Source organism: Podarcis filfolensis (genome assembly GCF_964270895.1).
Source record: "Podarcis filfolensis genome assembly, chromosome: 4".
NCBI classification, from domain to species: domain Eukaryota; kingdom Metazoa; phylum Chordata; class Lepidosauria; order Squamata; family Lacertidae; genus Podarcis; species Podarcis filfolensis.
Window position 1 is genome coordinate 22313802 of NC_139607.1, and position 13035 is coordinate 22326836.

The 13035-nt window shown below is 41.0% G+C and overlaps 2 protein-coding genes and 1 long non-coding RNA gene across 24 annotated transcripts in view; 1 reads left to right on the top strand and 2 right to left on the bottom strand.

Annotated features, from left to right (window-relative positions):
• The window catches only part of GGACT (gamma-glutamylamine cyclotransferase), a 69023-nt gene extending 61819 nt beyond the window's left edge, over window positions 1–7204 (bottom strand). For 13 of the 15 annotated variants that reach the window (XR_014547255.1, XR_014547256.1, XR_014547257.1 and 10 more), the window contains exon 1: window positions 7076–7204. The gene's annotated coding sequence lies outside the window, so the exon portion shown is untranslated. Of the gene's footprint in view, window positions 1–6477; window positions 6710–7075 lie in introns of those variants that run through there. The other 2 variants (XM_083611154.1, XM_083611153.1) reach the window with 2 other exon arrangements.
• A 367-nt stretch (window positions 7205–7571) lies between these two features.
• LOC310761297 lies at window positions 7572–10270 on the top strand. Its single transcript, XR_014547348.1, has 2 exons — window positions 7572–7822; window positions 7947–10270. It is a non-coding gene; the product is annotated as an uncharacterized lncRNA (long non-coding RNA).
• The window catches only part of TMTC4 (transmembrane O-mannosyltransferase targeting cadherins 4), a 67734-nt gene continuing 63989 nt past the window's right edge, over window positions 9291–13035 (bottom strand). For all 8 annotated transcript variants that reach the window (XM_083610642.1, XM_083610640.1, XM_083610641.1 and 5 more), the window contains one exon: window positions 9291–12983. In XM_083610642.1, coding sequence (XP_083466768.1) covers window positions 12832–12983 — 152 coding nt within the window. In that variant the 3' untranslated portion in view covers window positions 9291–12831. The remainder of the gene's footprint in view (window positions 12984–13035) is intronic.

The following is a 13035-nucleotide window of genomic DNA, read 5'->3' on the forward strand; positions in this document are numbered from 1 at the left end:
ACAGTGAGTGGTCTGGGCTTACTGAGTGAGAACTCCTGTGGGGTGTGTGATGCTGTGTAGAGGGTGCCACAGCCACACTGCACTCCACAAGGGTCTTTGCAACATATAAACACTTTCTTGGTTTGCACTCCACTTTTGCTGGCTCATCTGTATCAGCCACTTCTCAGGAGACTGGGCCAGGATTTTTCTTAGAGGATGGGGAGGCTTTTGGGGGGGGGCAGGCCCTCATATTTGTATTAATTTGTATTGGTTTTGATTGATTGGGAGGGACAGCTCCCCCCCCCAGGCTACACCCATGGATGCCTTCATTTTGGCCTAGTCACATTAAATGTCTCAAAAGGATAGTGTTATATTGTACTCAAAATCATTTGACAAATCATTCCAATTCATGTAGATCCTATGTGCATTATTCTGGTGGTTCCAGACATGTTAGAACTGAAAGGTTTGTACAATACAATATAGCATCCTATTTTCCCTTGGCAAAAAAAAAAAAAAAAGAGTCCTCACTGTTGGCTCAGGGACCAGATATAGTTACACATTAATTCTTCAGAAGTTTCTGAAAACTGTAGGAAACAGGTGAAAAAACAAAATGTCTTGAACTTTAAACCTGAGCTTAGTCTGTTTGAATAAAGTGAGTTTTAAGGTCACTCTTCACTCAGTACTAACTTTCAAGGAGGACCCACATGCCAGAAGAGACTCCTGGGACTGCATCCTGTTGGTTCTTTGATGCTTTCATTTTGTAACTTGCTATTTTCTTTACAGGGCAGATAATGGGCTTCCTGCTTGGGCCGACCTCTCTCCAACCTCACCAAATACCTCAGAACCGTTTATGGCAAAACACCTTTCTTACATTAGCCAGGGAGGCACCAGTGGAAGCCACGGCTCCTTTGAAATCAAGAGGTTAGAGTCTCCTCTCAGCGGTCGTCCACTCCAAAACGATGAAGTTCTGGTTTGTGAAAACAAACAGCATTGCAACTACTGGGGTGATAACACTGGGCAATACCTGTAAGACTGGCCTAAATTGTACTTAACAGACTGGTTAACAACCCCTACCCCTGCAACTGTCCAACATCAGATGGCTTATTTGATGCATTGAATCTGAAACAGGATAATTGTTTACTTCATTTTTAGCTTGCCTTATGGGTCAAGGAACCCACAAGGGGCTAACAGTATCAAATTATTTCTGAAGACATGCATATCAATAACAGTAAGGTATATTTAAAATGTGATGTGTACAAAATCCTAAAGGCAACTTCATTACATCTCCATTATCCCTGAGACCCCATATTTGCACACAAAAATCCCATGCTATGTCCAGTCTTCCAAGAACCAGAAGCGAAATCTGTTCGAACAGATACATGTTCCTCCCTAGCGTGCAACTCAAATATAGGGATTCTGTTGTAAAGAGGACCGTCTTTCTGAAGTTCAATTCACCACAAGATTTCTGTTGGTTTTATATCCACTAGTAAGGTCTTTAAATAATGTAATCTGGGTTAAATAAAATAATTTGGATTAGAGCACCTGCTTTTTGGGGGACTTCCTCTCAAATCAATGTGATACACTCTAATCTCTTTACAAATGAGAACATTATCTCAATACTATCAATGCATCATGTCTGAACATCAAGTACAGAGGTCTTTTCAGTGGCTACCTATCAGCTGTGAACTTCCTTGTAGTTCTCTAGAGTCTATACTTCAGCAGTATTCTGATGCCGTGACATACATTTCTGTTGAGACTAGCATTTGATAGCTGGCAGTTAACCTAAAGGAGAGCTTATTTTAAGCAACTATGTTTTATATCTCTTTCAAAAAAGATGCATCTGCATCCAGATGCTGAGATAAAGAGTTGGAGAGGGACTCAGCAGAGCTTTAAACAGATAAGCCATGCACTCATGGATGTGGAAGCAAATACAGTGGTACCTCAGGTTACATATGCTTCAGGTTACATACGCTTTAGGTTACAGACTCCGCTAACCCAGAAATAGTACCTCGGGTTAAGAACTTTGCTTCAGGTTGAGAACAGAAATTGTGCTCCGGCAGCGCAAGGTCCCATTAGCTAAAGTGGTGCTTCAGGTTAAGAACAGTTTCAGGTTAAGAACGGACCTTCGGAACGAATTAAGTACTTAACCCGAGGTACCACCGTATAGTGCTGTTTGGAAAAAGAGTCTTCATTCAAGAGTGTCTTCCTCTGGGCAAAATGAATTCACTGCTAAAGGGCACAGCAGTCATAGCCCTGCAAGATCACCACAAATAATGTATTTTGCTTCATCACTATGTTATGTCCTGTCTCAGAACTACAGAAAAATTCTCAAAACTCAAGTAATGTTTTAGGTTTCTTATTCTGTTTCATGGACTCTTCTATCACAAGCTCACTGCATCAATAATCCTGTTTACCAAGCCCAAATACTGGACTTTGCCCAGTGGCAGCTGAAATCGGTTGCAACTCTAGGCTATTTCTTTCCTTCCTCTGTTAGCTAGTCACCTTAATAATTCTGAATCTCCCATATTTTCCCTTATCTTCATGTCTGGACCTAACAAGATGTTTTTAGCCCAATTTCATCTTTGAAACATAGTTCACATAAATAATGTAATGTTCAGTTAACATTCTACTTCTTCCATGGCTTCCCCATTATGTTTGGCCGACTGCAAGTCTTTGGGATACGTGTCCGGCTTGCTCCCACCCCCACCACATTTTTGTCCACTGCTTGCTGTGAGATGCGGGGGCAGTTCAAACCACAACTCCAAAGAAAATAAAATATCTATCCCATGGTTTTCCTACCAAATGGATTAAGATGGTACAGTGCCATCTTATAAAACAACTGCTCCCTATTATCACAACTTCTTATTACGACAGAGAGGTTAGTAACAATTAATTCATTACTAACTTTTGTTTAAATGTGGATGTTCAAGTTTATTTCTTTAAAACCATATTTTATACTAATCTGTTCCTGTATAGTTCAACTTTGCACCATAATCCAGTAGCTACCTTGCAGTACAGTATTTCAGTTTTATTCTCAATACCACTAAACAACTGCTTATGCTTGCTTGGAGATAGAAATTTAAGATTATTAAAGGTTTATATGCTTCTTTATATAGTTAGTGTCAAATGTAGAACAAACTGAATAAAAGCCTTTCTTTTTAATCCACTCACCCTTTGGGGTACAAGGGAATTGCATCTTACACAAGGGTTAGGTTCCAAGGTTTATGAAGTAGGCTTGTTTCAAATGTAAAAATTAACCACAATTTAATCTGTGGTTAATCTGAAAAGAACACTTCTGATGGTCTTCCTGTGTATGCCAAAGAGAAAGGACGTGTGTGTGTGCATAGAAGCCTGTGGTTCACTCTCAGAACACTAAACAATGGTTAGCATTACATCCAAATACAGCCTTTGTGAAGCATATCAGTGTCCAGCAACCATAAAAAGAAGTATGAAAAATTAAACAGACTAGTTACAGAATAAGGACAAGATATATAGCCAAACAGTTGAATAAGCTCTCAGTCACCAATGTAATCTTGTTAGACCTGTCAAGAACACATACACTTATTAATATACAGTTGCAACAGCAATGTGATGGGTTGCTGCCAGAAAAATACTTCAATATCCAAGAATGTGGAAGAACCATAGCTCAGTATTACAGTAACTGCTTGCCAAGCAGAAGGCCACAGCTTCAATCCCCAGCATCTCCAAGTAGGACTAGGAAAAACTCCTATCTGAAATCCTGGAGAGCAGCCGCCACTAGTATATAGCAATACTGAGCTAGATGGACCAGTCTGACTGGACATGATACAAGTTCTCATGTTCCTAGCGACATGGCTATGCATGTCACACACCTACGCCTTTAAGATAACCTTGCAGTTAGGTTAGTCACTTGCCAAGGACAAAACAGGTATTCCTGCTATACAAGTTGCTTCCAGATGCTCAAGCTGCCCCATGACATACAGGTATATAGACTCCATATAAACATACACACACACAAATTGTCCTTCTCTGCAAGGCTATTCCAAGGACACAATTCATTCACAGAAATTCTGTATTTAAAAAACTCAAAAGTGCAGGGAGTAATGGGTGCAAGAAGTTTGAAGTACTGCATAGGCTTCTGTGCAGTACACCCTTGATGATCCCCAAGGAATGCTAAGGCATTAGCAAGAGGCACATCAGAATTCTCTAAAAGATATAATACAGGCAAGGTCTTGAGATATGCAGTATTACAATTTGCATGCCAATACATGCCTGAAACCAGATGTATTACCAATGTGGTGCCCTCCACATGCTGCTGGACTGCAACTCCTATAGTCTCTGACCATCAGCCATGTTGTCTGGGGCTAGGAGCTGTAAGCCAACCATAGGCTTAGGATTTTTGTTAGGGGGCAGGCCTTTTGTTAGGGGAGGTAGAACCTCAGTTAGCTATGCATTTATATTGATTTTTATAGATTTAGGAGGACAGCTGCCTCTCCCTGCCCCACCCCCCAGCTATGCTCTTGAGTCCAACAAAACCTGGAGGGTACCACACGGCATTATCCTGCAAGGCAAGTGGCAACACATCACACTCATCATTTAATTAACTGTCCAGAGCACCCCACTGAGAATGTAGGTTCTGCACCACATATTAGAAAAGGCAAAAGGCCATCTTACTCCACAAATTGGTATCCAATCACCAAAAGACCAAATACCAGATTCAGTAGTCTGCCACACCTTGGTTTTAAAAGCTGTCTGTTAAAAGCTAAACAGAGAAAGAAGGCCCAACTAAAGGAGGATGATCAAATCCAAACCAGATACAAATATAAAATTTCTGCAATAAATACACAAACCATGTAACACAGCTAGGATCAAAAATGCAAATCTATGGATGTGATTCCCAGAGGAAAGAATTGCAATAATGAAAAAAAAAATTCAGACGACTTGAAACAATAAATTCAAGTAAACTCTTCCAAATGTAGTTGTGGCTGGCAGTTATACAAAAGACAAAAAAACAGTTACTGTTGTGATATAAACCGATCAGGTTCACAGCTGAAAGTGCTTGCTTATGTTACAACTACCTGAGTTGATCTTGAAGTTTGTATTACAAGACTAATGCTGACAGATGGAGCCATAAATATTGTGCTTACTGCAAATGTTCAGTCACTACAACTCCCCAGACATTCCCCTCTCCCCGTTTGTTGTCAAAATATAAAAATAAGACATTTTAGAAAATAACTCTGCATCCCTACCCACAACTTGCCATTTGATTCTGAGCCATATTTTTCATTGTCTCTATAAGGGATAATAACTTTTTAAAACAACAACATCTAGAATTAAACTTTGTGTTATGATAGCTTTTCCATTCTGAAGGAAATCAGCCCTGAGTGCTCACTGGAAGGACAGATCCTGAAGCTGAGACTCCAATACTTTGGCCACCTCATGAGAAGAGAAGACTCCCTGGAAAAGACCCTGATATTGGGAAAGATGGAGGGCACAAGGAGAAGGGGACGACAGAGGACGAGATGGTTGGACAGTGTTCTCGAAGCTACCAGCATGATTTTGACCAAACTGCGGGAGGCAGTGGAAGACAGGAGTGCCTGGCGTGCTCTGGTCCATGGGGTCACGAAGAGTCGGACACGACTAAACAGCAACAACAAGAAGATAGCTTTCTCCTGAAAATATATACAGTGGTACCTCTGGCTACGGACGCTTCAGGTTACAGACTCTGCTAACCCAGAAATAGTACCTCAGGTTAAGTACTTTGCTTCAGGATGAGAACAGAAATCGCGTGGTGGCAGCGGGAGGCCCCATTAGCTAAAGTGGTACCTCAGGTTAAGAAGTTTCAGATTAAGAACAGACCTCCGGAACGAATTATGTTCTTAACCCAAGGTACCACTGTAGCACTACAAGTCCCTTTGTGGTTTAGCGATGGCAATTATGGCAAACTATCGCAAGTCCTGCTGCCTTTTACGTTTTTGGCCTGACTAAAGTGCAAGGTTGGGGAGGAACCTTGCGTGTGTGTGTGTGTTTGACATTCTGTTCAACGCTCAGTTAATGTTACCTGCTAAAAATCTAGCTAGTAAGGCACTTCATGGTCCCCTTAAACCAGGGGTCAGCAACCTTTCTCAGCCGTGAGCCAGTCCACTGTCCCTCAGACCATGTGGTGGGCCGGACTGTATTTTGGAAAAAAATATGAACAAATTCCTGTGCCCCACAAATAACCCAGAGATACATTTTAAATAAAAGGACTCATGTAAAAACACACTTATTCCCAGACTGTCCGCGGGCCGATTGAGAAGGCAATTGGGCCGCATCCTGCCCCTGGGCCTTAGGTTGCCTACCCCTGCCTTAATCTTTCACTGGAGAAAATGAAGCACGTTTTAATCCCCCCCCCCCCGCTCCGCCCAAACAAGCACAGCTATAAAAAAACAAAACCCTTGCAAATAATTCAGTGGTTTTATATATTCATAGTCAAAAGCAGCAGAAAGATAATATCATAGGGAATAGGAAAAAACACACGTGTGTCAGTCGTAACGCCCTTGCAGCAGTGAATAAGCGTGCAAAAAGAAGGCCTTGACACGCATCCAATTACATGGCGAATAACACAGTTTTAACAGGAAACTGCGCATGCAAAGCAGGTCGATATCGTAACTCGGGCGCTTCTAATGCAGTGGAACGTATGCGGGTGTATCCGCGTCTAAAACGATGGGATTTGCTCTGCGCAGCTGCGAGCCGGTAGGCAAACAAGCGACTCTCTCTATCTTCTACAACCCTCGAGAGAATCCGACGCTCGCCCCACGACAGGTTCCATGAGGCGCCAACCAATCCGGCTTTCCTCCTCTCACGTGATCCCCCCACCCGCGCGCCCCATCTGGCGCGCGCCGATTTAAAAGCCAACGCCTGAAAGAAAACGGTTGACTAAAAGAGTTAGGCGGGGGAGGGGGGAGTGAGAAGAGAGAAACTGCGCGCGCCTTCCTTTCCTCTCCCGAGCCCAACATCACATGACCTCGCTTTTAACCAATAACCTTTTACAATAACCTATAAGGGTCTTCCACTTCTTCCCTCGCGCTCGCATGTTTAAAAAAGGCGGCAAGCCCGTTTGAAGAAAGAAGCTCACCCGCCAGTTTGAACAGCCGTGTTTAGAGCCCGGGTCCTAGAGCGCTTGCCAATCACACAAACTTGCTCCGGCCGCTTCCGGAGTGCGCCGTTGCCCTTTAGAACCTGAGGGAGTGGGCGGGGCTGCTCGGCGTTCTCCACAGAGAGTTAGCTTAGAGTTGCCATTTCACGTGCTGAAGACGGGATCGATGCTCATTCTGTGAGGCGGGGGGACGGTCTTTTGACTTTTTAAACCTTTAGAAAACTGCAGCGCTAACACGCCACTATCACCCCAACATTTCACGAGGAGGAAAGGGAGCCGAAGCCGAGGGAGGATTGATTTATGACACTCCTATTTGTGACAGTAGGAGCTGTCACCCCAAGTCCCAATGAACTCAACGGAGCTGAGACTGCGCCATCTAGCGCAGGTATATCAGGCTGCTGGAAATTAGGGCTAAATCGAGCCGGAAGCTGGGAAGTTGGTTGTCACTCTTCAACTGTCCAGCTCTGTGGGCGCCTTCGGCGTCAAGAGATGATTGACGTCAACGTGACAGAATCAGCGGAAGGAGGAACGACTGGAGGAAAGAAGGCGGCGAGGAAAGCCGCCGTTGTCTAGGCAACCGCGCGCCTGCGCAGTGCGGCGGGAAAAGCAGGCGAAGGAAAGGGCGAACGGCGCGATAACTTTCTTCAGTGAAGGGCAGCGGGCAGGAGCCGGTCATTTCACCCAATATATGTGGCATCCCCGTTCCTGTGTCTGCTCACTTGGAAGGTAAGTTCACGGGCTTCTGGGAAGCTTGCATGTTACGTGTTAAGATTTTTTATGAATTAAAATATATATATATAAACCGCTTAAAAAATATCTCTTAAGCTACTCACTAAGTGGTTTTCCACAGGAGTTATTGCATTGCTGCCAGAAATGCTTGCTCAGAAACTCCACAATCGCTATGTTGGAAAGGCTGCTGCGCCTGTTGGATTTCTGCCTGCTGTGCACCTTCTTACAGACTTGTCACTTTTCCTTCTGACCAGGGACCCTCTGGCTTTAATGCTCGTAGGACCAGAGGACTTCCAAACTACGGTCCATCCTGGAGATACAGGGCTGAGCAACTAACTACACCTGTTGAATTTCTTCACATTACAAGAAGAAGGTGGAAACTGCAGCTTTCTAGTTAGTGCTAGCCTTAGGAAGAGAGGGTTGGGAGGTTAGGACTGAGCAGGGTGGAATTGCCACTTTATAACTAATTTTGCACTTGGGGTTGCAGTATCAAAATCTTAAAACAAAAAAACAACCTACCTTAAAACAACCTACCTTAAAACGACCTATGTTAAAACAAAACAGAACAACAGTCTGGAACAACAGGTTCTTCAAGATTCTCACCAACCAAATGCACGCTTGAGATATTGGGGTGAGAATAGTATCTTTCCGCAGATTTCGAGATACACTCTCTCCATGTAGGATGTTCAACAGACACTTTAAAAATATAGTAACATATAGAGGGCCTTGATCCTTCCTTGCTGCCTTTGGGCCGTATCTATATGTACTTAATATAAAATGAATGGGGAGGGGGGAATCAGAGCTAAATTTTTTGAAATGTAGATCTCAAATCTCTTATCAAAAACTATTGTATGTACAAGCTAATTTAAGCTTCACCCCCAAGTGATTTTCATCCTTGTCAAGTTTGTGAAAAAAAATTCTCTCTAAGTTTGGGTAGTGGCAATCTGACAAATTTTCACCCAGACTTATTTTATCCAAATGTTCATCAACTGAACTACCTAACGTCAGCTGGAGGGCACAGGCTCTGGCCTACCCCAATCTTTTTTATGTGTAGACATCACGAGAGCCATAGGGCAGGCCAGATACAGAGTTGCTATTACACTAAAAAGCAGACCATAAACAAGTATTGTGCTAGAGAGGATCAAACTAAGTGAGGGGACAATATATATACCCCCCCACACTTGGTGTAGGAAAGCAGCTGCAGAGGAGAAGCCAAATTTGAGCACCAAAACTTCATGTGGATAAAGATTTTAGCATACGCCCCCACCCCCCAGCTCTGCTCAAAGCAGGTCCTCCCAGTTGTATTAATGTTTCAAAGTTAAACAACAAAACAACCACAGCTATTTAGAAAAAATTGCTTTCCCCCTTTTCCATTTGATGCATTGCCACTGCCCTTTCTGAAACATTACTTTTATCGTTGTTATTGAGCAGGTTTTATTTTTACTCTTATAAAATCCACAACAGCCAAAGAACAGATGAGGTTTTATTACAAATGTTGTCTTATAAAAGAAACTGTAATGTATTCATTAAAATTCAATGTCATTATCAAGAACTAATCCAACTATAACATCAGTTGCTACCCATTGTCTTCAAAGTTCTCACTTTTTATTATGCCATACAGTTTAATAGGCCCCGAAGAAATTTATAATACATCAGAGGCTGACATTCATTGGACATATCACCAAATTGGCTACAAATCTTTTGTTGAGTTCTAAAACAATTATTTCAGTATAAAGCCCATACTTGTTTGTGCTTACAAAAGTGTAGATGCTTATGACAAACCTTGTATCACAGAAATGAAACAATCTTCTGTACACTCCACTTTTTAGTAAGTAGATTTAGTAGGCAGCAGTCACTGCTTATTCACTATTTTCAAAAGAACTTTAACCTCAGAATTTGCACTACAGTTTCAAAAGATCCGGTTCCAGCTTTCCAAACAATTAATATTCCCACAGCCCCATTCTACATCTGTTTACTCAGAAGGAAGTTCCACTGGACTTACTCCTAGGCAAGTATGTCTAGGATTGCCACTTTACATGTAATCCTAAGTACTGTGGTGACATGCAGTTGAGTTGAATTGAACTGGGATGCAGAGGATCAAACTATGTTGAATACATCAGCCCAGCAGCCTAAAACAGCACACAGCTCACTTTTGCATTCATGGCTTTTGAATGTTAAGAGACATGTATGCCTTTGCTAAGCAGGGGTGGTAGGAAGAGACTGAAATTTTCTTCTTCTTATGGGTGGTATCTGACTAAGTTAGAATAGTACCATTAAAATCAATGGATTTGTAGTCATAACTAACTAACCACCTTGATTACAGTGGGTTTACTCTTTGTGTGACTTAGCCATTTACTACTGTATATTTTTTAAAGCCGTATTACTGTATATTTTTAAAGCCTTTTTATAATGTTTCTAAATTTAAAATAAATTTCTAAAACTGAATTATAGCAATCTGTATGACATTTAATTATCATTTTCAAAAGTAGGATCACTTCACACATCACCGTTCTGCCCTCCCAAAAATACATATACACACAATATGCCATAAGCATACACGGAAAAATGCCACATATGAATGTAACAACATACTACATTTGTCAGAGTTGGTTGCAGCTCCATGTCAAGTTTAGGCTTCGTTGTATAGCTAAGATTGCCTCTGCATAATACGTGAAGTAGCCTTTAGGACACTATTAAAAAAGTTTGCCTAGGCAATGTTTTGTAGTTACATTCACATGACAGAGCTGACAGCTAGGAGACACGTTAATTTCAAGTATTATTATACCAACAAAAGTCTAGAAAATGCTGATCTATTTTACATCTGCTTTCAAATCAGGAGATCCAAACATTTCCAGGCTGTTAACAAAAAAAGTAAATTTAAAGAAATGTTTCATGCTCTACATAAAATATTAACTCACTATGTTCATACCAAACAAATAGTGCAGGCCAACAGGGATAAGTATCATATGTAAACTGCAGGCAATAGTAATGAATCAGACAATTAATTACATCAGACATCAACAATATTCAAACATAGAACTATTATTAAAATCTTATCCCATCTGAGAAAATGGTCTGTAAGCACTGCATGTTAGAGGAAATTGCTGAATCATTAAAAAACAAAACATAAAACAACCAGTGGAAATGATTTCTATTTATAGTTTGTACACTTTTTCTTGTGTATGTATAAATACATCAACACCATGTTCTTATTGGGGTCATTCACATTATTTTATAATATTCCATATAGCAAGACTGTCAGCATCCTGTGTATTACAACAGTTAAAACTATTTTATTCAAGGGACTGATACATTTAGAACATACTGGGAGCAGTTGCAAATCCTAATCAATTCAGGATGTGCATGCTGTCCAGTGGTTGGATCTTTGTCTCCAGCTATAAGGGCTAGATTGGGTCCATGTGCATCCGTGTTTTAGGGGTGGTACTGAATCCATAACACGATAGCTGCCAAAGCTAAGTGCACCAACTGGTACATATATTGTATGAAGAGTTTTCTTTTTTGAAACTCAATTCTGATCTTTCCATTCTGAGAAATATGCTCTATATGGGAAGGATTCTAATGCAGCAATATCTGTCTTGCACAATATACGTAGCAGGACAAAAAAGGACAACATTTGATTTTGACTTTGCTCCTGGAAAATCCAATCTGCAGCAAGAATAAATTGAAGTATGGAAGAACAGATCTTTTTCTGATATGCTATCATTGAGTTTTAGGTAAACTGTACCTGTCTGTTAGTGGTCTTTAGGCAATCCCTAAAGCTGGAAAACAATAGTTTATCTGGGACTGTCAAGATTACACAGGTGGATATCTCAACATTGCATCTAGGGTGCAATGTTGACATAAATCCTTTCTTTGCCAATAAAGACGTCGCAACCACATCTCTTTACTACTTTAGGCTACCATGGCCCAGATCAGACATTTCTTCCTGCACTTGGCTGCACCCTTAGGGATGTTCCATGTAAAGGATTTTAGAACATGTTAACTGGGCTGTTACTTCTTTAAGGAATTATTAACCCACACAGAAAAATTTAAGTCTGCTATCATCCCCAGAGAAGACTGAAGAACCCTTCATATGCCACTTGGATTTCAGCTACTGATACCCAAATGAAAGCTGCTACCAACAAGACAGCAGATTAAAACCTAATCAAACATCTAAAAATGTAATAACCACTGCCCAGCTGAAGCATTACAAGATTCTGGGCAAACTACCAAACATGAAAGGCTTTACAGTTTAAAGTACTCTTGACGGTTACTTTGGGATGCTTGACCATTCAAGTCACTACCTTTAAGCTGTACAACAGCAACTAAGGATAGATTCTGAATCTAAAAACAATTTGAATTCAACTTCAATCCTCAATTCACCATAAATTGTTGAAAATAGTTCATTCTATCCTGCTCTTACCAAGTATATTAGCAGTGTATTGCGCAAACCCTGCCAGCATGGCCTCTCCAAAGATTAATGAACCAACATTTGTGCTCTCGGTAATTCACTGGGCCACGTTTCATACCAACGCTGCATCAGAATTCCTGCATCAGTAAGATGTATGCAAGGGCAAAATAAATTATATTTCTTTTCCACATAATTATACTGTGGTACATTCATACTCCACTGCCACATGCATTTTGAATATGTCCTTTTTATTTGAATAAGTTGCCCCTACCAGCACAAGTGCTCCGAGTATAAGAATGCAAATATTCAACAGGTTTTGAAATTGGGTCAAAAAGCTGAAAGCATAAATACAAACCTTTCAGTTCTCCAAATGAAAATTTCAAAACCAGCATTGCTTTTTATTTTTTGTAAAGAAATTTACTTCTGCCACTAGACTTCATGAAACATTTTGAGTATTTGTTGCTGGTGCTATAATTATTGGGTTATTGTTGTGGTTTTTTAAATGACAGTATGACTGAATGCTTCTCCCTGGTGATTAGTAGCCATGTTGCCAATAAATGGTATGCAGTACGCATTCAAAGCCTGAGAAGAAACCTCAGACATCGCCTTTTTTTTTCAGTTGGTCCAGTTTCCTTTTTAAAAGACTATAGTTTTCCCTGGTCCCAGCTGCTGTGGGGTCAAGCTTCAGAGAGATTTCATAGTGTTTCTTGGCTAAGTCAAGATTTCCCCAGCGATGGTACAGCACAGCTGAAACAGCAAAGAGGAGTTTTTGTTAGCAACATCGTTGAAGGACAGACAA